General features: G+C 38.3%; 2 protein-coding genes and 2 long non-coding RNA genes across 7 annotated transcripts in view; 2 read left to right on the top strand and 2 right to left on the bottom strand.

Moving 5' to 3' along the window:
* The first annotated feature begins 1,175 nt into the window (after positions 1–1,175).
* LOC147872695 (uncharacterized) lies at positions 1,176–17,823 on the top strand. 3 transcript variants are annotated; one of them, XM_087355022.1, is made up of 5 exons: positions 1,176–1,329; positions 3,826–3,951; positions 8,244–8,333; positions 9,749–9,919; positions 16,648–17,823. In XM_087355022.1, exons 1-5 carry the CDS (start codon positions 1,300–1,302, stop codon positions 17,572–17,574), a joined length of 1,344 nt encoding a protein of 447 aa, XP_087211148.1. In that variant the 5' UTR covers positions 1,176–1,299; the 3' UTR covers positions 17,575–17,823. The 3 variants fall into 3 exon arrangements, with proteins under 3 accessions (XP_087211148.1, XP_087211147.1, XP_087211149.1); XM_087355021.1 differs by lacking the exon at positions 1,176–1,329 and having other exon boundaries at positions 3,745–3,951; XM_087355023.1 differs by lacking the exons at positions 1,176–1,329; positions 3,826–3,951 and adding an exon at positions 5,043–6,520.
* On the bottom strand, positions 4,409–11,728 carry LOC147872696 (uncharacterized). Of its 2 annotated transcripts, none has more exons than XR_015536867.1 (2): positions 11,631–11,728; positions 4,409–5,047 (listed from the first exon to the last, which is right to left on the bottom strand). It is a non-coding gene; the product is annotated as an uncharacterized LOC147872696 (long non-coding RNA). The 2 variants fall into 2 exon arrangements; XR_015536866.1 differs by lacking the exon at positions 11,631–11,728 and adding an exon at positions 8,202–8,288.
* LOC147872690 (uncharacterized) overlaps positions 11,747–26,660 on the top strand; it is a 67,599-nt gene continuing 52,685 nt past the window's right edge. The window contains exon 1 of the mRNA XM_087355024.1: positions 11,747–11,770. The gene's annotated coding sequence lies outside the window, so the exon portion shown is untranslated. The remainder of the gene's footprint in view (positions 11,771–26,660) is intronic.
* Positions 13,655–18,398, bottom strand: LOC147872694 (uncharacterized). Its single transcript, XR_015536860.1, has 3 exons — positions 17,854–18,398; positions 14,115–14,885; positions 13,655–13,872 (listed from the first exon to the last, which is right to left on the bottom strand). It is a non-coding gene; the product is annotated as an uncharacterized LOC147872694 (long non-coding RNA).

Raw genomic sequence — 26,660 nt, 5'->3', positions numbered from 1 at the left:
ATTTACTGTGTTATTTCTTAACAATGCTTAATTCGAAAAATTATATTAATACTTTTTCAAGATTCCCTTGTTAATTAAAAAACAGTTTCTTTCGACACAAAATGGTTTATAATTTGTGAATTATTCACCAGTTATTTGATTTTTACCATTACTAATTACAAACCGCGCACATTCGTTCCCACTACGAAGAGGCCGTTACTGTAGATTACCAAAATACAACAGCAACAAATAAATGTTCAAGCATGTAATCCGTTCATGTAGCGAAAAAAATGATGTACTATTCAGATGTAGTTTGCGTCTGACTTGGTTGCCGATGGACATTGTGTGTAAAAATAGGTTTTTAAAAGAAGTTCAACGGGGAAATGTGTTTTTAAAAGCAGTTTAATATTTGGGCCAAAGCTTTTTGTACAGGTAGTGGGTTGACAAATATCGGTTTGAGAGGCGCGTTAATTTTGACTGCACCAAGTCTCGAAGTGAAGTTATACTCATTAATTCAGTGAGCTCAACATAACGTCGCTAATGAAGATGACCCAGAAGGCTAAAAAACCAAGTTATCTCCTTCGAGAGTTGCCCATGCTTGCGACGTGCAGGTTTTCAAAGAGTGTGACAAAATTCCTAACAACTCTGGAAGGGTATGTTGTATATAATTTAATGTATATTTCGTTCTTCTTGTTCGTAACTTTTCACACATTCAATTCACCGACCATTCGCTAGAATCAATATATTTCAGTCCATTGTGATCATCATTATTTGCGATCCCCTTTTTTGGGTAACTTTACTGCGAACAGTAACGTCTCTTTCCATTCTGAAGAAATAATTCAATGTATTTTGTACGTAATAAATTGAATTCGTTCACTTTCTCGTGTAAGCAGATCATATTCTAGAGACATTTCCGTATTGTAAATTGTTATTATATTTTTCAAATATAATTTTTGTTATGTTTTAAGCAATGCAATAGCATTTTTTCATCGCTTTTGGCACTAGTGAAATACTTTTCTTTCTTTTTCTCGAATTTTGTTATAAATTTTTTCCTTCTAATTTTACAGGAATTTATTCAATTGCCTATATAGGCTTGTTCCATGACACAAGAAACATCTGTAGTCCTCAAATGATAACATGTGTAATGAATTGTTTTTTTCTAGTTGGCCATCCTGGTTTACAACCTCATAGTGTGTGTGACTTCTTGTCACGCATGTGTCTCATCCTTTCCGAGGCGGCCTCTGAGGAAATTGTGTTTCCGTTACAGGAACTACATTGAATTTCTTCAGAAAGTAGAGTAAAGTAGTGACTTGGAAAACCATGGAGAAGAAATACTTGGATTTTGTTTATGTATGTATTTGTTGTATTATTAACTGATTTATTCTTAATGTAATATTCCGATAACGCAGTGGGTGTGATATCAGTCTGAGAACTAATTTTTCCCGCCCTTCTGGAATCCTGAAGAAAATAATTAGAGATTCAGTTGTGGTGAGTACTTTGGACAGGTTTATCCAAGTTCAAATCATCTAGGATATCTGTCAGAGTTGACCATATCATGAGAATGTTCATTCAATATGTCTAAAATAACATTTGCCATATGTAGTCTTGCCCTATCATGTTGCGAAAATGTTTACATGTAATGAAATAGCGTCCCACACTGCATCTTTCAGACGCCAAGCATGGGGATCATCAGCGCCTCTGATTTGCATATTCTATTTATTGATATTTCCATTTATGTGAAACTGAGCTTCAGAGAACAACATGTGTTGAATAAGTGTTTTCTCTTCTAAATATTAATGAGATGAATCACAAAAGATGACTTAGCGAACTTCATCAACATCCGTCACTGCTTGTTGGATCTGAATTTTATAAGCAAACATTTTTAATTCTTCTTATTATGATTAAAATGGTTGATTTTTAAACCTTTTAACCAAGCTCTTGTGGTAGCCATTTTACAGATTTTCCTTGGCTACGCATAAGTGCTGTCTGTATACATGCAGTGTTTTCTGGTATCCTCACAAACATCTTTCTGCCAACCCAGAACTTGTTTGTTCAATCTTTTTCACACACATTTAAATTGTTGATCTTTTTGGACCTTCTCTGCAGTCTCACTCTAAAATTGCGCTGCATCATACAGCACTTCCAGTTTGATAAAACAAACTGTTTCATACAAATCACACACTGGTCACTAGTGTACGCAGCTTGCTTATTAATGCTTGCTTAATGTCCCGCCTAATTGATCACAATAGTCTAACCTCTTACATGTTCTATGATACCAAAGTTATTAATGTCAGTGCAGTATAACAGCAAATATTGGGATTTGTAACAACAATGTCTTTTCTTAATATTTTGTGTGGGTGTCAAACCTGGTTTCTCATCCAAAGGGAAGAACATAAGTAATTTTGACTGGATATTGGGAATGCGTATGTGCATTACATTTAATCTCAATTTCATAAAATTCCATTTTTCAATTTATTCTTTGTAGTATTTGCACAATATTTTTTGGTTCTAGAGATATGTAAATCAGGAGGATACCTGGTTGAAATTCGTTATGTGCCCTTCACTTCAAATATATCACATAATTTTATTTGTTAACAACTGTTGTGTTAAAGCAGAAATGAGCAAATGTTCAGGTATAACCACAATATGATGCAAAAATACAATCTGATACATTATTAATACTTATGTATAACACATAAAATCAAAGAGTGTATTAACAGAAATAGGCATTATATATGAAATTTTGAAACTTCTTGAATTCTGTAATTCTGGAGTAGATTATCTTTGAATGATTCTTCATCTAGAGCAATGATGCAGGAGCAGCTTGAAGTGTTCTGTGTAGTGCATAATTTTTAAAATTCAAAATCAGCTCTTTTATTTGGTCTAGTATATTTTCTATTCTTTATTACCATTGTCTTCAACTTAATTTCAGTTGAACTTCATATTATGATAAAATATTTGTTCTGAAATTATTCTCACACCAATTTTAAAATGATTAGCGTGTTATTAACAGTTTATAAGGTATGTTATATGAAGTGTAATGGACATGGGGTTGCTATTGGACACAACCAATTTTACCATTTCTTCCCACTCCGCTACTATCAGCAACAGTACAAACAAAAGGGGGATCACTTGTAAGAACTTAACTTTAACATAACTTTAAGAAGATACAATTAATTTATATTTATAAGGAGGTATGGATAACAATTTAAGCCATGATACATTACGCAGTATGCCCATGAGTTAAGCTGCCAGTACAGATTTTAGTGTGGGTCAAGATTGAATTATACAATTTTTGTAATCATTAGGCAACGGTCAAAGGAAATTGATTTACTTAAAAATGAATACAATAGTAATATACATATGGAAGTGGGGAAACTGCCCAAACTAATATGTAAAGCAATTATATTCTTGGAAGCAGGATAAACACAGGCTGGAAGGGAATTTAAAACACGGGACCCAGATATAATATAGAATCAACACCCACTTTCCAGGTCATACAAACTGAACAACTTGTTCAAATTCTTTTCCTGTGAATGTAAAATGTATTTTTTCAAGAAATAACTCTGCCTTTCCATGTGGTGAGTACAGAAATGTGTACATACCTAACATAGTTTTATATCCTTCAACATATACTATGATTGAAATCTGTATTGAATTCTGAACATTCCACACACTGTGTGAATTTAAATTACGTATATTTTTTTGTTTAGCTGTAATGACAGGCATGCATGAACATCGTCATATTACTACAATATTGCTCATATGCATTATTCAGAGTACAACTCTTTCCCTCGATTTTTGAGATATCTGCCAAAATTTCATGATTTAATTTTAATTTTACAGCAGAAAATGGGTATAATCAAAATGGAAAATGATGTTGATGTTCAAAGTGAAAAAAATTCCATTGGCGTGGTACCTGATGAGGTTCATGTACAATCAGGAACTTCAATACAAAAAGATGAAATTGAGGTAAGCCTTCCTTTCAGATGAGCTTTTTCTTTCTGTCCATTTATACAATTGCCTGAGTGTTTTTTTTAGTGTATGAGTTGTTATTATCTGTGAAACAGTTATAAAGAAGAACATTACTGTACCTTTTACCCTAACTCTGATTTGCTCCTGTAGTGCTCGAGGGCTGTAAGAATAATAACAAATTGCAGTCTGAATTGGGTAGTGTACATACATACATATATGTTCATTATCTTAATTTGTAATACAAAATAACATAGACACCTTTTTCAGGCTTGTAGAAGATCTGTGACCCAGTAATTGTAAATAAATACTAAACAGTCAAGGATGTTACAAATTAAATATAATGCATTTGTTCATATTTGTGTGCATGTGCGAACACACTTATGCATGTGTGTGCTTATCTGGAAATTTTTACGAGTAAGAATTTCTTTCCATTATTCATTTAATTTGCTTTGTGTTTTTTTTTTCAGATTTATTTTCATTTTATTTTTCCATTTACAAGTCTTACGATAAATCTGTTTTGACAGAATCTTGTATTTTGGTGTGAAGATTTTGTTATAAATTACAACCCTGCCCATTTTTATTCTATCTTTCGTTACTTTAACAGCATAATCTAAAGTAAACGTGTCTGTTCTCACAAACTATTTGGTAATGTACACTGTAATGTCATTAACGTGGTAGTTTGTTTTTCATGATATACTTCAGCGTGTGCTGTGCAATATTTAAATGTTAATATGTACGCTGAAATGCCCTATTTGCCATAAATTGTGTTATTAGGTTATAATATATGTCCCTATATACACTGAATTACTACAACACCACAGTCACCTGTTAAAATAGTTAAGAAGGTTACATGCAACAGTTAGTATAAGTGAAAAATATATTTCCAATTCCATATTCATATTACATTTTTGTTACTGTTAGTGTCCACTGATCTCCAAACGTCCGTGGCTTTGTCGTGTTTTCGTGTTAAGGCTGGATGCTCGTATGATGTTGGATTGGCGCAGTTCCTCCTATGTAGATATGTTTACTGCATTTTGGTATCTTTCTTCTTGCTGTGTGTTCTGTTGATACAATCTTCTGTGATATTAGATGTCTGTGGAGTAAATAAGATCAGCAATAATATGTGTAATAAATAACATTTCATATATTTGTGTATATATTTAAATTTATTTAAGACTGATGTGGTGCATTAACACTTATAGTAGGTCTTGTGGGTTCCATATGTCGTCTGTTGTGAAGGAGTGTACTGCACTGTGTATCATGGTATAATGTCATGCTATATGATCTATGTACAAGGGGAGTTTGAAGAGTAATGAGATTGGCAACACTGCTCATCTTTAGTGGCCTTGATTGAGATGGCACATGTTCTGTTTTGTTTCCTCAAGTGTGTTTAGCTATTAATACAGATATCATTTTCCAAGGCGTGTGTGTTTGTAATAGCTCTTGTACAAGAAACATGTTTTGCAATGGTGGAGCAGAATGACATTTCATGTTTTAAGGCAGAGATGTGCAATAGAATTTTGTGTGAAGCTCAGAAAAAGCGGTGAAGAGGCGTTAAAGGTGTTACAGAATGTGTATGGAACAGAAACAATGAGCCGAGCTACAATGTTTCAGGTGTTGAAACGTTTTAAAAATGGAAAGAAAAGGGTGGTTGATGGCGCTCGATGCATGAGACCAAGCACTATCATCTGGAAAAGTGATGCTGATATTGTATTTTGACCCAAAGGCATTATTCTTCAGCACTGGCTACCTCAGAAGCTAACTGAATGGTGTTTACTATGCAAATACACTTTAAATTCAAATGGGGAATGCAATTCAGAAAGGAGGGATCAGAGTTCTTGACGAAAAGGTGGTGTCTGCTTCAAGACAATGCACGACCACATATTGCACATGTGGCCAGGGCTGCGGAGTCAGTAAAAATGTGTCGACTCCTACCTCCTTATAAACTCATAAGAACACTTTCGCTACCGTGTGAGCCGCCAGCAGCCTCACGCTTAGTGAGATTGAACGACCCATTGAGGCACATGGTGTGGGAATAATGCTTTGTAACGTTGGCTCTGGCACCTTAAGAATGCAAACTGTCTACAAATCAACCGATTTCTGCAATAACCATTAGTCATGTATTTAAATATAGGTTATAATTCTAAAAAGTAGCCTGATGATCCACATGGTGGTGATGAAATCTCTTGTGGTACCCTTTACCATTTTAGTAGGTTTGCCAATATTAATACATATTGAGCTTTTATGAAGGAGCCAGAGCCGAAGGTTTTTATGCTGACTCCACAGCCCTGCATGTGGTGACGGAAGCAGTACCAGACATCGATGGACCACAAGTAGGACACCCACCCTACAGTCAGACCTTGCTCCATTTGATTTTTGAGCATTTCCAGCGCTTGAACATGACACTGAAGTTAAACAAGCTACTGCTGCTGTCCTATGCAAGATGTCTGGAAATGGGCTACTGCACATGTTTGAGAAGTTGGTGAGAAGCTGCAAAAAATGTATAGCACATGAAGGCTGTAAACTTTGGCAGAGAAAGTGCCAAAGCCTCAGGAATCCTCAGATGGTGAGTAATGCGTGTAGTCGCATTACTTTTCAAACTCCACTCATTAAGGGGGAGGATGTGTGCTGTTGGTAATATTGCTCGTATAGTGCGTCAAAGATCAGGTTATGACTGTATGGATGTCGTTCAGCTGTTTAGTTTGGTTTTGGGTACAGTATATGTGGTGTTTCTCTAATAGTTTAAATGTCTTTCTTTACTGTGTGTTTTTATTATTTCCAAGAATCTTCTGTGGGGCCATAGGATTCTCCTGTATTTGGAATATGATGTGCATTACCTGATGATCTCTATTGCTTGATATTGAACATACATGTTCTTTAAATCTCTCTTGAAGTGTGTGATCTCTTTGTGCTATATAATTAGTGTGCAGTCTCTACAGTGTAGTTTATTTGCACCTCCATCATCATTTTTTTTGTGATTTAGGTTTTTGGTGTCTTTTTAAAGATACGAGTGGTTTAGAAAGCTATTTTTATCAGAATTTTTTTTTAATTTTGTTATATGCCAGGTTTGTTTCCTTGTGTATTGAACCATTTCTCTTTATGTCCTTTGTTTGTTTATTTGTGCTATTTCGTTGTTTTTAGGTTGATGTTTTGTCTTTACTATTGTTAAATTTGTTCCATATTATATTTGTATTATGCTAAATTTTTTTGGTTATTTGCCAAGTGGAATTTAATTTCTTACTTTCATTCTTAATTTTATGATGGGTATTTTTGTTAACTTGATTGAACAGGCAATTGTCGCTGTTTTGTGCTCTGTAGAATGACGACATGTTTGATGTACAGTCATACTTACTAGAGATGGCTTCCAGTATGTGTTAGTTAATTGATCTTGTAATGCGAATGTGTGGTGTTTCCTCTGAGGCAGGTATTGACTGAATTATTTAATGATATTTAAACGACTTCAGCCATGAAGGGTTAAGGGAAGACCATTCGTTGATGCTTTTTGACAGTTGGGTACAGAGCACAATATTTGGAACAATGAGGGAAATAATGGGGCCTGGAGAAGACGCTTAATGTGGAGCTTCTTAATCATTTGTCTACATCAAATATTAATTATCATGATTATCAAATCAAGGAGGATGTGTGGGGAATGTAAACATTAGAAATGAATACAAGAATTCAGTTTGAAAACCAGAATAGATAAGACCCCTTGGTGGATGAAGACATAGATTGGAGAATAATATTAAAATAGTTCTTAAAGAAGTAGGATATAATCACAAGGGCTGGATCCTTGTGGCTAAGGATAGCAACCAGTGGCAGGCTCTTTGAATTCACTCTGTAAACCTTTGGGTTCCGTATATGCGGCTAATTTCTTGACTGCCTGAGAACTAGTCTGTTCAGCAGACTTAGTTCAGTAAATAAATTAAACATTCCATTTTACGTTTAATTTGTTCAGTTGTTCTTGAGGCTGTTCGTACAGCACATGCATTACCACAGTTGTAATCTAATTCTTTCAGTCCAGATATATATAGACACTCTTTTATGATGCTTGCTATAATTATCAGCTCCTCCAAGTTACCTATCACCCAAGAAAGGTTATTGATCCTTGCGCTAGCCATTTATTTTGCAAGCATGTCTTATTGTGTTATGATTATATTTTACATGGAAATTGTAAGTGGACAAAACGTGGTCATGATCAGCATCAGGTATGGGGGTTTTGCATAACTTCATTTTACTGAATGTTGTACCTGGTTCATAGAATGAGACATGTGTAACGTCTTCTTTCGCAGACGATGAATATAAAAGTTGAGGAATTTGCTGATACACAAGAAGAGGAGGATCCTATAACAAAACTTCCAATAATAAAGTCTGAACATGAGGTGAGTTGTACATTACAATTAACTTTTAAGAAATATGTAGGATTACCTATTGTGTTTCTCTTGTCCATCTCCACATGAAGCAATTCCGCTCTGGTGAATGGATTTTGAAGCGTCCTTTGCCAGAGGACTGAATTATGTTGCTCAGTGTTTATGAAATATCATTTTAAACTTTCTGTTGCATCAGTTTTAAAACATATGAAATTAAACATTGACCAAACTGAGAAATATTTTAGACAAATATGGCCCATAAATCTTGTATAATTTGTGGGCTTTGTATTCAAAATACTGCCTGCTATACAATTCACAGGAACTATGAATATTTTAAGATTGTCATTTATTTCTTTTGTGTCTTGATAGAAATTGTACTGATATTTTAGAACAGTGTTGTCATTTCTGTTAAGCATCATGAATTCTTTCCCTATGGGAAGATAACATTGAGTATGTAATATTAAACTTTTATCAGGGGATAAATTTGCAGCCATGGAGACTTTTAATGAAGAAGCAAATTGTATCATAACATTTTGTGCTTTGTTTTTGACTTTGTTTCTGTAGACCCAACTATTCCCCTTTGCTCTGTCATTTTGGCACAGCTTTGATTGAATCAAATATTTAAGAGGTTAACTTGACTTCATATATAAAAGTTGGCCAGGAAGGAGGAGCGTTAATGTGATACTCTGCTCGGTATTTCTGTCCAATTGATACAAAATGTAATTTCATTATTGTGTGCACTTTATTAGTAGTGTGTACATGTAACTATGGAATAAAGCCCCGTAACAAAAATTTTTGTGACCATTTAATATGTGCTTTACTGTCTCATTACAAAAACCAAGCGTTAATGAGCTGAGCCATTGTCACTGCTTTGGCATGAACATGCCAAGTAAACTGATGCGGATGTCTTTGATTTCATATTACATGGAGACAATTCTATTGAAGTGATATTTGTATTAGAAAAATCCTTTTCATAGTAATGGTTTTGATAGTTATAAGAAAGAAAATCTTTATGAAACAGCTACTGTGATTGCATGATGGTGTTTTCCTGGACTTTGTCCATAGTTTGATATTCTAAAACAGATCCGCTATATTTTGAGAGCTGGATCTGCTCTTGTGTTAAGGTGAAAATACCTATTTTGATTTGTCCCATAGAAGAGTCTTATTAATCCTTTGGGATTAGTCCCTTGTATGGGACCAGACCAAATCTATTTCCCAGATCGTAGTGATCTTGTTTCAAAATATCAAGTGATGGATCATATAAAGAAATACAGCAATAGTAAATAAAATGCAGCATCGTCAGGCTCCTTTAAAGATGTTCCGCAGCTGCTATTAGTTTGATTCAGTACAATTGTATTCATAATTATTCCATTTCATGCAGTAAGAGAGCACAGTCACACTTGATAATGAGTATGGTTATTTTACAGGACTCCATCAATTTACAGAAAGTTGTACCTGATTCTTATGGTGAAACGAAACTCGAGAATTGTAATGATGACAATCAAGTCACCAATATCAAAGTTGAGGATGACGGAGGTGTGAAAGTGGAGGAGCATCCTGTGATGATACCATTTCCAGTAATAAAGGCGGAGCATGAGGTGATTTGTGTGACCATCATTAGACACATTGCATCTCCATTTGTCTGTCCACATGAAGCAATTCTGCTCTGCTGAATAGATTTTGAAGTGTCTGTTGCAAACTAGTGCAAGGGAATTGTATTTGTTGCCTGCTGTTTGTGGAATATCACTTCTGTTTTATGAGTTATATACTTTAATACGTGTGGTATTAAGTATTGAGAAATACAAGAACAGGTGTAGCCACACAAGCCTTTGATAGTATGTCGACACGTTCCAGTAAGCCTTGTTTTGATGCTATTAATTCCCATTGAATTCTATGCACATTTTTGTGGATCTGGTTTTCTCCTGCTGTCTTTTTTTCCCTTTTCTTTCTTTAACCTTGTTGCAGCGTGTGTCACTACAGTGGCATAGACCTGCCATTTTCATTAAGGACCTTTAACAGGATAATAGATGACCCTCTGAAATTATAATATTATTTGATTTGTTATATGACTATGTTGGACATTGTTAAATTTCTGGAATATTATATTGTCTTGATTTTAAGACTGCATCAATGTAAGACACACTTGATTTATATGGTAGGTATTTAGGGGGGAAAATGCTACATCAATTGTTAGACAGCATCAAATGTAAAATGCATTGTCAGTATTCCTGTGTTTGGGTAATTCATTGTGATTTACTGACAATTTTAGTTTATCGGCAGTTTGGATGAAATGAGGTCTTCCCCAGTAAACGACACACATAGGTCTAAGTGCGCGTAACTCATTATTTAAAGGAAAAGATAAGCTGAATCTCTGGATTACTGTCTGAAAGTTCTTCCTTCACATGATTCATAATTAGGGTTATTACTGAATGCTGAACAGATGTGCGTCCCTCAGATCCTCCTGAATCTTCCGATATAAGCGATTTTTAATTAAACTTGTTACCATGTCACTGGCAGGTGATTTTTATATGTATTTGTTTTGTATGGGTGCAAAACATGGTCTCTCATTCTGAGGGAGGAGCATAGATTGCAGGTGTTTGAGAATAGGGTGTTGAGGAGGATATTTTGGCCTAGGAGAGAAGACGATGGGGGTATGGAGAAAATTGCATAAAAATGAGCTTAAAAATTTTTACTACACCCCCCAGTATTATCAGGGTGATTAAGTCAAGTAGCATGAGATAGGTGGGGCATGTGGTACACATGGATGGTGCATGGTATGTTCACCGGGTATTGTTCGGGAAGCCTGATAGGATGAGACTGCTGGGGAGACCTAGACGTAGATGGGAGAATAATCTCAGGTGGGATCTGTCGGAGATAGGAGTTGAAGGAGACTGATTTTTTTTTTGTCCCAGGACAGGGACTGGTGGACAGCTTTGGTTAATTCGGTGATGAACCTTAAGGTTCCGTAAGCCGTCTAGCATAAAACTGTCATTCATACAATCACACTGTTATATTGTAAACTAGAATAATATAACATCATCAGGGTGCTGAGTCTTTGCCCCAATGACAGAGGCAGCAAGCACCTCTGAAACTTCAGCAAAGTTCTGTCAGATTATGTGGAAGACGACCATCTTCATACTATGTGCTTTGAGAAACTCAAATCTCAAGTAATGTGTCATATCCTCCAATCATCTGAACATCTTTAATTAATGTTTCTGTCTTCTTATTATCTAATATGTAATCAGTTACTGACTTTGTACCTTTAACAGACCATGACACTGTTTGTAGTTTTACTTATATATACGCTACCTGATCAAAAGTATCTGGACACCCCTCTGTAAACGTAAGCTCGAGCCTAGATATTACTACAACCGCCGCTGCTGCTATAAAAGGAGGCAGAGGGCTCGATGTTGTTCAGGGAGACCCCCACCGGCACAGCCTGGAGAGAGGTAGGGACGATGCTTGCGCTTGCGCAGGCCTCCGCCCTCAGTTAGCTTTTTGGTTGTGTCCAGTGGGACTCGTGTCGAACGAGGGCTGCCAGAGGTCGCCCAAGGGCAACCGAGGGCGACCGATGTTCAGCAGGCCAGCCGAGGCCGTCCCCAAAAGACGGCCAAGTCGGCACAACGAGTGGTTAGACTACTCGGCTACCCTGACTGAGGTTTTCCGTGCTTTTCCTCAGTTGTAAGGCGAATGCCAGGGTATAACTTAATAGGGGCACGGCCCGCCACCCCCACCCCGATCACGGAGGCCATCAGCTGAAGTGATCTTCCCCCCATGCCGCAGCGGCCTTCAGCCGAAACGGCCCCTCCCTCTCTGGGTTCAAACCCCGGAGATCCAACCAACCAAATTCCTTTGGACAACTTGCCTGACGGGATGACCTCCCATCAGCAGCAACGGATCCCAGTTTGAATGGTCGAGGCTCCCGCCACGACGTAACCCTGTTAGCGATAGCAAAATTTCCGTTTCTTATATTAAGACTGTTTACCATTTCCAGCAATGCGCCTTGTGCGCAGGAATGGTTTCACCTAGGTAGGGACGATGCTTGCGCTTGCGCAGGCCTCCGCCCTCAGTTAGCTTTTTTGGTTGGTTTGGTTGGATGTTGTTCAGTGCTACGCAATACTGTCAGAATGGGTGGAGCAAGGGAGCTCAGTGACTTTGAACGTGGTATGGTTATTGGTTGCCTGTGAACGTTAAGTGCCGCGTTCAGTTGTGTAAAGAGCGCCGCCACTGGGCTATGGACGACTGGAGACGCGTGATTTGGAGTGATGAATCACACTATACCATGTGGCAGTCCGATGGGAGGGTTTAGGTGTGGCGAATTCTAGGTGAACGCTACATGCCGGCCTGTATAGTGCCCACAGTGAAATTTGGCGGAGGTGGGGTGACAGTGTGGGGGTGTTTCTAATGGAAGGGACTTGGTCCTCTCGTAATACTATGGAGCACGTTAAAGGCGGAAGGATATAAGGACATTTTGACCAGCTGCGTGTTGTCTATGGTAGAAGACCAGTTCGGAGATGATAACTGTGTGTTTCAGCATGACAGTGCTCCCTGTCATAAATCAGGGTCTGTTCGTGAGTGGTTTGTGGACAATAAGGTTCTGGAAATGGACTGGCCAGCCCAGAGCCCCATCTCAATCCTATTAAACACCTCTGGGATGAACTAGAAAGGCGACTACGCACCAGACCCCAATGACCCACATCACTAACTACGCTTGCTACAGCCTTGCAGGAAGAATGGTCGGCCATTCCCCCGGCGGCGTTCCAATACCTGGTAGGCAGTCTCCGCCGCAGAGTTAGAGCTGTAATAAATGCCAAGGGTGGGCCCACTCCGTACTAATGTCCACTACTGGGCAGTAAATCTGAGGGACACTTAGAGGACAGTTTCGCGTAGGTGTCCGGATACCTTTGATCAGGCAGTGTATATAGATAAAGACTGTCACTATGGAAAGTCCTCCTTGTATGTCAACACAGGCTATCGGTCTCTGATAATTTTGTGTTTGCTTGTGTTCTGGTTTGCTGAACCACACTGAATGTGTTGCTTTGCCTGTCATGCTGTTGCTTCTCACATTCAGGTAAATTTCTGTGTACATCATAAAATATGTTTCAGTTGTCAGAAGTGCTGCTAATATCCCAGTACATTGACTCAACCATACATTACAAAACCTGTATATGAAATTCATATCTACATGTTCTTATGAGAAATGTGAAAGTCATTTTGTTGCAACGCTTGCATGATGAAAAACTTCAGCACCAGGAAAATACAAGATATTGATTCAGCTGTCATTTATAGGGCATATTTGGTGCAATTTACCTGTGTGATTCACTCCCACAATGTGGCTGGAAAACTGTAATTATTTATTTATTTGCATTGTCAGAAATAATTATTAAAGTTATAGAGATCTTTGTTATTTGTCGCTTGATGTTGGTGTACAGCCATGTGTGTGTGATTATTACAAGGTACATGTACATGTTGGTATCATGATGTATCCGATGCTTGCTCCATAAATGTGGAGCTGTTTATATATCCATTTTTTGGCCATAAAACTGCCTCTCTGGAAAAAGATGAACAAACAGGTATTCAGGGTTTGTCACTGTAGAAACTCATATGGTACCTTACAATATAATTGGAGGTTAAGTTTAAGAAGTGTTCCCAATTTTAAAAAATTGATAGTTTTTTGTGTGATTTTGCTCAAACCTTTTGTGTTCTCTCTCTTAAATAGGATATGAGCCATTTTGCAGCTATTCCTCGAATGCCATGAAAATGTAAATTAGTTAACAAAATTTAATGACTTACACAGTCAGAAGCTTTTGCTAAATCACAGTAAATTCCTCTAACCACCATTTTTTTGGTTGTCTGTTAGTGTGAAGGCTGCGTCTTTAGTCAACACACCTTTCCTGAAGCCAGATTTTTCTGGGACCAGTGTGCATATGATGACATAACTTAACCTCACATACTGCCAAAGAAGTAGTTAAACAGTTCAGTTAAATGTATCTTTCCTCTCTCCCTTTTTATTATGTGCCATTTTCTTTTATTTTATTGCCAGATTTTGTTATTATTCTACTGTAAAACTGCTTTTTAGCCTATTTTATAAGATCATTCAGGATTTTACGGTACTTAATATAGAATGCTGTTGTTTTGTGGTGTTAACTGTTCCTGCTGTAGATATGACTCCACCTACATTTGCAAGATATTTTTAATCTTTGCGAAATCCAATCATTCTTTATTTTGCCTATATTATTATATTTATTTAGAAAGCTGCCTTCATAAATACTTGAAAAAATGTACAAAAATGAGTTAAACATATATTTTGATATTTTTGTCTTTTTTAAAAGAGAAGTTACCTGCTATAGCAATATTATATTAATACACAATATTACATTATATTGTAATATTCATAAGCTACTGGATATTATGGTGTGGTAGGTAATTTATTGCTGGGGAGGTATATGATGAACTGAACCTTATACTTGCATAATGCTTCCCTCCTAATTGAATCATAGGATTTCTTGAAGGCTATAAATAGCTGATATGTCTTCCATTGTACTCCTGATTTTTCTCCAGTACCTGAAAGATGCGGAATGTCTGATCAGTGCTGACTGATTACATAAAATTCTTCAGTGATGATCCCAAATAATTCCATGGATATTTGTTTAAATCTTGTCAGTCTAATCACAATAAAATTCCTATTAAATATTAAAATATTACTATAATTAACATTTAAATATTTAAAAATATATTAAAATGATGTTCTCTATCGAAATGTTCGATTTACATTAGAACATCACTTTTCACACGACATGTTTCAGTTCCAAATGAACTATCTTCAGGTGTATGAATTATATAAACTTAAATATAATTTCTTAAATGCAACTTTTAGTCAGATGTTTATCAGATATCAAAATGATGTTTTCTTCCAGATTTTATTGTATTTTAATATCGTATTCGAAGTTGTTCTGTATATGTATGTCGTGTTTAACATGATTTGTGTGGGTGAACGTTTTGTTGTTGTTTTTGTATCAGCCAGAAATGAAGTAGTGAAGGAGTTATGTCCGTCTGGAAGTATTGCCGTAATATTTTAATATTTAATAAGAATTTTATTGTGATTAGACTGACAAGATTTAAACGAATATATTTTATCACAATATGATGCTACTTTATCATCTCAATTCCATGGATGTATTTAGAATGAAATAGTTACCCCTACATCATGAGGTCTTCTCTTTAATCCACAGCCAGAAGACATTCTGTGATGTAGTTACTAGGGACCCGCATAATATAGACTTTATGTTAGGGAATTTTTCTATTTGAGGAGATCCTTCAGTTTTTTTCAGTGTCATATTGGCAACATTTGGTACTTTACATTGTTGCCTACATGTGGTTTTGCTTGTGAAAGTGACTTTGTTGTAGTGGCGAACAATCACCAGCTTGCTACGGAACAACAATGAGCAATTCTAAGTTGTCATTCTTCATATTGACATTATCAGCCATCCAAACAGAGGCCAGGCACCCTACTCAAGCTGAGGTCACTTGCCCCAAACACCTCTGATGGCACTGGCATCATTCAGAAAGGCCAAATTGCTGTGAATGTGTCAGAATGGTTGCATTTGTTTTTGTTTGCCAAGCGGACCTGTTCAGTGTAGAAGAGATTCTGTTCTCAGGATAAAGAGATGCAAGGATTAGAACAGGTTAATAAGTAGATGATGCAAGTAGTAATAGAAAATCATTGTTGATTTAGTTGGGTGTGAGTGAACTTGAGGTTTATTTATTTCAGATTCTCCTTTCATTAATATCTGTACCATAGATTGAACCCAGTTAATGGTTAACTATACTGTTTGAAAGATTTTTATCTGAAGATAAAATTATGTCACTATTATGAGGACATCTGTGTATCCTTGCTCTTCAGTGCTTTAGATACCAACAAATAGATTGGTAAATTTCTCTTTTTTCTCTCCCCATCAGACTAAGCAATTTGATTCGGGTTTTCTAACAGTGAATCTGGTTGGGTGAAGCAAACTTGAAATTGCACATCCTGTTATGGAATGTGAATATGTAACTCTTTTGCATTGCTGCATGCTGTCAGTCAACAGTTTGTTTGCTATGTAGAAATTTACAGTCTTGGCAAGTGAATTAACCTATTTGTCACAGGTAGCCAGGAACTAAATGAAATAGGAAATATAATGCTATCCCACTGAGAAAATAAATTTGTTCTGTAAAGAACATAACTTTCTGAATGAAATATTTATTGAGCTTACTTATATCTTGTTTTCAGTATCATTCTTCTTCCTAATAATATTTGTCCTAATATTTTTTTCAATTTGTTTGCTAGAGTCCTCCGAATGAACAGAACTTGTTACATGATGGTGAGCGTCCGTATTCCTGTGATGTATGTAACAAATCATTCAATCAACAGAGTAATCTGGAGGCACATCAGCGTGCGCACAGAGGAGAAAGGCCATTTTCCTGTGATGTATGTAACATATCATTCAATCAACAGGGTAATCTGAAGAGACATCAGCGTATGCACAGTGGAGAAAGGCCATTTTCCTGTGATGAATGTAACAAATCATTCAATCAACAGAGTAATCTGAAGGCACATCAGCGTACGCACAGAGGAGAAAGGCCATTTTCCTGTGATGTATGTAACATATCATTCAATCAACAGGGTAATCTGAAGGCACATCAGCGTACGCACAGAGGAGAAAGACCATTTTCCTGTGATGAATGTAACAAATCATTCAATCGACAGAGTAATCTGAAGGCACATCAGCATACGCACAGAGGAGAAAGGCCATTTTCCTGTGATGTATGTAACATATCATTCAATCAACAGGGTAATCTGAAGAGACATCAGCGTATGCACAGTGGAGAAAGGCCATTTTCCTGTGATGAATGTAACAAATCATTCAATCAACAGAGTAATCTGAAGGCACATCAGCGTACGCACACAGGAGAAAGGCCATTTTCCTGTGATGTATGTAACATATCATTCAATCAACAGGGTAATCTGAAGGCACATCAGCGTACGCACAGAGGAGAAAGGCCATTTTCCTGTGATGAATGTAACAAATCATTCAATCGACAGAGTAATCTGAAGGCACATCAGCATACGCACAGTGGAGAAAAGCCATTTTCTTGTGATGATTGTAACAAATCATTCATTCGTAAGGATTCTTTGAAGAAACATCTGCTTATACATGTAGATAGCAGCCACATTTATGTGATGTATATAATAAATGATTTTTTACCTGCATAATCTCATTGACTACACTGTATTTCAGTGACATTAAATCTATTCGTTAATAGGATAATCCAATGCATGTGAAGGGTGTGCACATTCTTGTGATGTATTATTATTATTTATTATTAACCCTTTGCCGCAGAGATTTAAAGTCCGAGCTTGCGGTAATACGTTCTTAGTGTCCCTTTAAATTTTGCTCTAAAATACTATATTTATCATAACTTTGGAACTATATGAGATATAATTAAAAAAATTTCACTGAAATCCTCTTAAAAGATGGTTTTATTATCTTACCTTATAAGATAAACGCCCTGTGTGTGAGCAGTGTAAGGATGTGGATCAGAATTTGAGCTTCGTGTATTTCACTGCCACCACCAATGTTACTCTCATTATCACTATCTCCAGTTGTCACCAACTGTTTATAATTCATGTCTATTATTGCACTGTCGATGTCCGAACTATACTCACAATCACTTTCGTCCAAAACTTCTTCTAGAATTGCACGTCTTTCTGCTTTTGTAAGTACGCGACTAGACGAAGAGACATCCATGATGAGAATGAGAAGGTCAGGATATTATTTTTAGATTCCCAGGTAGAACTCAATGGAATGTGGCGGTGTTGCCATATGTCCACATACAGTTATCTTTTCAGAACAAAGCAGCGCAAACCGCATTCCGATGGCGTTATTCGTTTAAAAGTTATGGGTTACAAAAATTAAGCTTGCAGCCGCCCGTACATTGCACCGATATCCACAAGGGGGGATTTATGCCTCACGAATTTTCACGTCGGTCCGCGCGGAGAGGTTAACTGCAAATGGGTGGCAGTGGTCCTACAATAAGACACAACAGAACAACACACATAATTTACTTGATCAGCCCAGCTTAAATCGCTGCTTAAGAGTATTCCCAAGTATTTACAACTGCTCACTTCCGGAATTAGTTGGTCCCGTAACAAATAGTTAGTGGTTCCTTCGCCCGACTTCTCGTGAAACTAACTGTCTTACTTTTACTTGGGTTAATCTTCATAGCATTTTCAACCGCCCGCTCCCCCAGACTGTTTAGATCCATCTGCATCTTTTCTATATCTTTACTATTTATAATTTTCCTATATATTATACAGTCATCTACAAAAAGTCTAATAGTCGATTCAATGTTCCTGCAAACATCATTTACGTACGCGAGGAACAGAAGCGGACCCAATACACTCCCTTGCGGTTCACCTGACGTTACTATGACTTCCTCTGATAATTGCCCTCCTACTCTAACTCTCTGCGTTCGGCCCAAAAGGGATTCCCTTACCCATACCACTACCCTCGAGTCCTCGCCCGAGGCCGCGATTTTCATAAGCAGCCAATCATGAGGAACTAAATCGAATCCCTTCGAAAAGTCGATTATAATCGCGTCTAACCTGCCTCCGTTATCCAGTGTGTCTGCAACATCCTGACAAACCGTGATTACTTGACTTTCACATGAATATCCCGGCCTGAACCCATGTTGACCCTCGAATAACCAATCCTTTTCCTCCCAGATTTTCCTCTGGTACGATACTATAACATGATCCATTTGTTTGCAGACCACCGATGTTAAACTGACCGGTCTGAGATTTGTGACCACTGATCGATCACCTCCTTTGTAAATAGGAACCACTATGGCTTTTTTCAAGTCCCTTGGTATTATTATTATTATTATTATTATTATTATTTAGTGTTCTGTCTGACGACAGGTCCATATGAACAGGATCCTTCCATCCTTTTCTCGGACTGGGACCTGTTCATATACGTTCTTGGCAGATGATCCAGAAGTGGTTTGCCATTGCCTTCTTCTGTGTGTGAATGGAGTAATTGTTGGGATGCCACGGAGGAAAACTCCGTGTTGCCTAGACCACGGCCTTGCCCAACACAAGTTATAAATTCGGGAATCGAACCCGAGACCCCAGGATTACAAGGCCAGCGTTCTAACCGCTAGACCACCGCGGATAATTACCTTGATATAGTGGCATTAATTGTTACGTCCAATAATCGCGCAAGGTATGGAATCATGACTTCCACACCCAGTTTTAGAATTTCCCCAGAAACGCAGTCTGGCTCTACTGATTTGCTTTTTCCCATCCCTGCTAGCCTTTTCCTAATGATTTTAGTACTAATGGTGAAGGGTTCGCCTGAGTTAGCGCATTGTATCTGAGGGAAATTCAAGAATTCTGTCCGTACCGCAAGGAAAACACTACAATTCACCATTACAAAGATCAATCGGTTAATGCCATTTAAGAAAATGTTCGCTGTTTATCCTGAGAATCATACAAAACCCACAAATACACAATGAATGGTTATTAATTGTGAAAGCGGTTGGAACACATACCACCAGACTCTCAAGGCTTCTAACTGTTTCATCAAGATTTTCGGCTACTAAACATGCCTTCTCTTTTTAAACATTCGAATTTCTAATTGTTTACTGGAATATTAAATTGCAATCCCCCCGCTGTCCACCATTTGAGCCTTTACATTTCCACAACTGTTGTGAAACCACCGTCCACACGTGTCGCATTGAGTTCCAGATTTTAGGTTTCTGTCGCACACACTACACAAAACTTGCAAAATGTTCTCAGCCTCCACACCGCTGATTATCAACAGCACAGCTAAAGCCACTGCACACAGAATCGTATTCCCTGAGTAACTTCCACCATGTCCAAATCTGTCTCGTCCTTGTACACAACTCCACGAAGTCCTCCCTGCCCAGGTACCCACGCGTGCTCGGTAGTCCTCCAGGTAGCAACCCATTATTAACAGCTCTTTCCCAAACACATCTGCTCACAACAACAACCCAACTGCAAAGTCTTCCTATTATCGGAAGAGTCTGCAGAAGTATCATTGCATACCCAGATTAAAGTAACTATTGCCCCATCATGATTAAGATTTTTTCTGCTGTCAGAATGCAAATGAATACAACTTGTGCACATTTGTTTTGTACTGGAATACTGTGCATTTGAGGCAAAGGGCAGTCACACTCTTGTGTAATACAATGATGAGCATCTCATGATGAATGACATGAACTTTCTCGGCGCGTAAATGCAATAAAACCTCGCATCAAACAAGCGAAACGGTGGCAGTGACGTCTTTTTGGTTTAACAATTTTATTCAGTTTATTACTTCCAAAACATTTTATAACTGTTTCATTGGTATGGGGAATGTTATTTAATTTTTGGATGTGTTAAGCAACTGTCATTTTTGTTATTTTCAGTTGCATATTTTACTGATAGTTCAAAATAATCTTACTAATCGTCAGGTTACTTGAGTGTAAGTTGCAATGGCTTTATTATAAATAGCCCACCTTCGGAATGCTGTGCTTGGAAATGTCACAATCAGATCTAAGTGACTGGCAGATGTGCATTCAGATGCAAAAAAACTTTTTTGTTTTTTGTCAAAGACATTCCTACATAGTAGCAGAAATATTTATTGTTCGTCCCATGTACATTAGATTTGCTGCTAGTCTAATCACTATTTGTTACCAAAGGATAATATACTAACCTTGTCCAGGAAACTTCAGATGATACATGCTAGGAATATCTGAAGTACATAAGTGTGTTTTGTTTCCAACAAGTGTCTTGGTTGAGTTTGAGGGCTTGAATCATATCACTCACCCCCATGTAGTGCCAATAGTAAGAATGTAAGGATCTATAGTTCCATTTAGTCATATCTGATCATAGGTTGATTAGTTAAAGCACATGGATATGTCCTCACACCTTAGTCATCAATAAAGTACACGAATAACTCCACCGTCTTTACCTTTTTCATAAAGTGAGCCACGGGTGGGACTTCAAAGATACAGGTAGATTCTCACAGTTAGGAAAAATCATGGAAATGACAATTGCATGTAAGGAAAGTATTAAGTATTACTGTGTAGGCAGTGGCGGCCAATCCATAAGAGCTGCAGAGTTGAAATATTTATATAATTTGTAACACTTTGTTTCCTCTATATCATTATTTTAATATTGCCCCTTACGTTGCCAAGATCCACTAATCGGCTGAACTGACAGTAAGTCCGCGGGCGAGGAGTGCGAAGCAGAACGGGGCTATCATCCGGCTGCAAGGATTTCAGCGCGGTGGGCGGTGGAGTGAGGGGCAGTTGTCTGGTACAGAGCCTATCGGGGCTGCAGTCCCCGCAGCCAGCTTATAGTAAACACACTTGCCCGGTACCACGTGTTTTAGACTGGTTTCTGTATCACGAACTGTTTCGTGGTTATTGTTAATGGGTGTTCAGTAATTCTGTGTGCTGACTATTTTTTGTTCTATTAATGAAAATGAGCAAAGGATGTGTATCATATTTACAGTAAATTACTTTTTCTAAATTGTCTTTGAGTGAAATAAAGTGATGTAAAAATAATGGCCGCCCTCTTCGGGACTTAGAAATAGCTAAAACATCATCGATGTAAATTTACTTTTCATTTATTTATATTGTCATGTATTGAAAACCAATTTTGAGTTTCCCCTTGCGCAGAACTGCCACTCCTCAGACTCACGAGCCGCCATTGGGTAGGCGAGCCAGGAAACTAACTTTATTTCGCATGGAAACAAAGCACCGGGTGATCCATAAGAACTGCCTACTATTCACGTGCATCTAATACAGGTATACTCTGTACAAAAATAAGTAGAAACACTGCAATATGGCTGACAGTTATCAAAAGGCCACGCTTCGCCACTGCATGCACGTACAAAGGGAATTTAAGCCTGTTGGTGGAATACATTCAGACTGACACAAGGATATGCAATGTAAATCTTTGTAAAAATGTTTGTTTTTATTTGCTCTCTGCTTAAATTCTAGTTACATACAGAAATTTTTATCATATTGGGCTAAAGAAAGAAATCAGTAATGAGAGTCATTGTTTAATTATTAGTGGAATGTCTGAGTTTAGGTGATAGATAGTAAATCTATTATGTATTGATCATCTAGGATTTGAGGTTTTCACTGCGGTGAGTCTGAAGATTGTTGTCTTCTGGGCTATTGCGCCGTGTAGTCTGGTAGATTTCCACCGACGTTTCAGAGGTTCATGCTGCCTCCATCATCACGGCTATGTATGTACACCGCTAGACCTGGCCAAAGCTCTCCTATTGGTCCCCACGCACTCCATATTTGCTCTCATTGGCTAGGATCAAGCTACTCCGGTTACTGTCCGGTCCCTATAAACCTGGACCTTTCCGCTCGATTGGCACATTAATCGCCCTGATGACGGAGGCAGCAAGGACCTCTGAAACGTTGGTGGAAATCTACCAGACTGCACGGCGCAACAACCCAGAGAGACAGCAATCTTCTGTATTAATCATCTTTGCTAGAGCTTATAAAATGTTGAAACGTAGAAGTTAGGCCGTTTGCAAGAGATCAGAGCAATTTATAGAAATTTTCAAAAGGAATTTAGTTTCATCTTTCATCTGAAGCGGATCTGGCGATAACCGTCCACTCCTACAGCGGATGTCCAAAGGTATGCTAGACAGTTATCAGAAAATCGTATTGGTGCCAGTCTTAACGGTGAGTGAAGTTCTATGTCAGTATTCAGGTCCATGTTAGAGGATTCTGGAACATTAACTACGCCGTCAGAATGTGTAATCTTGCAGGTGGTTACAGACGTTTCGGAAGGATGTGTCGCCTCCGTCTTAAGTGGCTTGAAATCGAGTCTTAGATTTGCGTGAAGAGAACTTTTACTTCACGTGGTAAGTTGGGTTCGAAGTTTTTGTATCTCGTTGTTTCGTTTTCAATAACAAGTCGTAGGGGCCCTCACCCGTTCCAATCCGGAATTGACCCGAAAGAATGAGCCCTAAGACCTTTTAAAACGTGGCTTGGGTTTAACGGGACCAGAACCACCAAAGTCCGACGTTTCGTCTCTTCTCTGGGGCCTATTGAAAACGTCCATTTGCAAATATTCTCATTTTGTTTGGATTATATTGGAGTTTCAAAGCTGGGAAATACAAATATCAAGAAAACGATCAACTCCCTTTGTGCCTTTTGTCGGAGAGCATCGGACGTCGTAATTTTCCTGTGCAGTTTTGCATTCTGACGCCCTCCTCAACGAAATTAATGATCTTCTGCTCCAAGCGATATATCGACCAAGCTCGGAAAGTGTTTTCCGTGACGCGTTTTTGCAGCGTGCATTTGGATGTATTAGAGCCGCCTTATCTGAATACTTCCCACTTTGGCCACCAGATCGCAGCAAATCAGCGTCTGCCTCACTGCTGTCCTCAAACGGCATCTTGTTCTCACCGTTCGTAGGAAATTCAAAAGTACGATTTTGGAATCTTGCAGAATAGCCAACCTCCACATCAAATTTCAAACAAGTCCGCCCTCAAGTTGAATCGACTGGACGTACAGACAGAGACCACCAGCCCATAACGCGTTCTTGAAATGCACTTCATTGAAAGATAACAGATAATTTTCGTTTACTTTGATAAGCCGTTTTAGCAACATTGAAGGGTTTAGTTTCATTAGTGCGTCTGAGTAAAACACTTTCTTCCATTCTGTAAGTCGTTTTATATAACGTACTGGCTTGGATATAAAATCGATGATAACTATCGACAGAAAATGGAAATGTAACTGGCACACGAGGCCTATGCAAACATCGTCGAAGTTTGTTCGCAACGCGCATGCGTGATCAGGGTTTCGACAGAAGAACGAACACGGAAATTTATTGCTAGAGTTACGCTCCTCTTGAAAGGGAATTCGAAGTCAAACGTCATCACCCAAAGGGAGAAAGTAAGTGAAGGCCAGAGACAAATGGAGAAAAATTCACAACAAAGAACTTATGGATTTTACTGTTGAAATTGTTATATTAGGACGATTAATTCAATGTTACTGAAATGGTTAGGTTATGTAGCATGAGTGAGCAAGGCGAGATATTTGTACAGCATTTTGGTGTGAAGCCTGAAGGGGCGAGGTAACTCGGACACGTAGGCATAGATATGAATATAATATTAAAATGGATCTTACAGGAGTAAGGTCTGGACTAGATTTATCTGGCTGAAGACAGGGAACAATGACGGTCTCTTTTGAAGATTGTGATGCAATCTCGGTTTTTGCGTTTAAGACTAGCTGAGCGACCATTAGCGTCTCAGGATATAGTTTACATGATCATAGCGTCGTAGATTTATCTCTTGTCCTGTACTTCTGTCAAGCATTAAGACTGTTCCTTCGTATTGTCTGACGTCCTTTGGCGTCTGCCCCCTCCCCCCACCCCCCGGGGGCTTGTGCCGCCAGAAGATCCTTGGGTGTCGCGTTCTCAGGCGTTCTTTGCTAGTGTACGAACCACTGCTTTGCTGAGGCTTTTAACGTCGTATTTATATTCGTAATTCTCGTTTCTCTCCTTGCGTCTTTAAATACTTGCGCGCGCTTAATTCAAAAGATGTAATTATGTCAATTAACTTTGTCATATTTAAACATTAATAATCTTTCCCCCTGAATCATGATATCAGCTTCTGATTTAAGTGAGTGAGAACTCGTGCAATGAAAACGGATAGAACAAGAAGCGGAAGGAATTTTTGAGTAGGCCTTGGCTTCCACAATAAGAGATTTAGTACCTAATGGAGGAGGTAAGCCATGGTCTTTTCTTGACATAAATAAGGCTGTTTCGTTTTACTCCCCTGTATTTTCTACCGTGGCCGATCTCCACGGAGCAGAGTCCTTGAGAATCTAACATATTCCAGTCCAGAGATCAAGCAATCAAGAACACCCGGTTCGAACCCCAACTCGGCATTAGTCCGATGTTACCCCATTTCGAATTTCTTCGTCCAAGTGGCTGTTGATGGACTCCAGGGGGATGGCAGAGAAAGGGTCGAAGTCCTACAGGGGCAATAATGTAGCAGTTTGCAGCTTCGAGGGCAGTCAGGCTACGTGACTTTTTTCTTGTCTGTCTGCACTAAAAGTGTCAGGATACTCGACTCACGTCTTCAGTGATTGGCTGGCGGTGTTATACTCGCAATGAGAACCAGTCGCCTGGTACGGCCAGACGCAGATTGCGGTATAATATTAAAATGGAGCGTAAATAAATATAAAGTCTTCCGTGGAATCATCTGGCGCAGAATAGCGAACAAGATAGCGAGTCTTCGGTTCGGTAATAGGCGGGAAATTGTTTTGACAAGAACGGAGAAACTGTCGACATAATTACCTGCTGCAATACCGACTGACAATTCGTGGCCATTTCATTTTGTAAAAATGGCTGACTATGTGTTGCATGCAATCAGGCTGCGACTGTTGGTAGTTGCAGTGAGGGATTTTCACTCGCGAAATTTACCCGTACGATGCACATGCTTTCTCTAAATCCTCCTAAGGGAAATTTTTCTTGTGTATGTTTTAAATTGCGCCTAATTAATTTAGAGAAAATTATTTTGAAGAATATCATTTAAAATTGTGGCACTTATATTCTCCTTATCTCTGTGAAATATTCTAATTTTCCATCTGCCACCTAGTCAAAATATTTATTAGCGCTAGTTTCGCCACGTTCTTATTATCGATTAAGCGACTAACATGTAAATTCTGGGTGTCATTCATACATCATTTCATCAAAATCCGTCTGGGGGTCCTAGAGGGTAAAGATGCTGACACGCAGAAGGACAGGCGTGTGTAAAGTAGGAATTTCAATTAACTTGTTCATATTAAACCATCGAGAACATTCGGCAGAATCACAGTTACCAGACGCCATTAAAATGGTCCGGTGGATGAAGCTTAGTCATGTGTAGGCACAAGAACTATTTGTGACTTCATTTTGTACGCGCTTTATCTAATTCTTATAATTTCGGGAAAGCGTAATTACTGGAAGGTCCATTAAAGAAGCCAGACTTTACCCAGTCCCCGTGACAAAGGGGCCATTTACGTCACCACGAAACTTCCGAATTGTAACTGCGCAGGAATATGATGCCCCGAAGATGGAGACCGTGTATCATTCATGTCGACGTCCTTCGCCTTCTCCTCTCTTATCCCTAATAAAACGCGGCTTCTGATACGTGAACGAGCAGCGGGAAATTCGTGTGAAGTTGAGGTCTTGAAACCTGAAGAGAGGGAGACACCAAGGAATATTAAAAGAGGGTAATGTAACTTCGTATGTAGAAGGAGCAGGAAACGTTCTGT

This window comes from Zootermopsis nevadensis, unplaced genomic scaffold (genome assembly GCF_977971745.1).
Source record: "Zootermopsis nevadensis isolate Lab colony 2312 unplaced genomic scaffold, Znev_1.0 Znev_ptg000024l, whole genome shotgun sequence".
Taxonomy (NCBI): domain Eukaryota; kingdom Metazoa; phylum Arthropoda; class Insecta; order Blattodea; family Termopsidae; genus Zootermopsis; species Zootermopsis nevadensis.
Note: the sequence above shows the minus strand (reverse complement) of the source record. Positions and strands in the feature narration are given on the sequence as shown.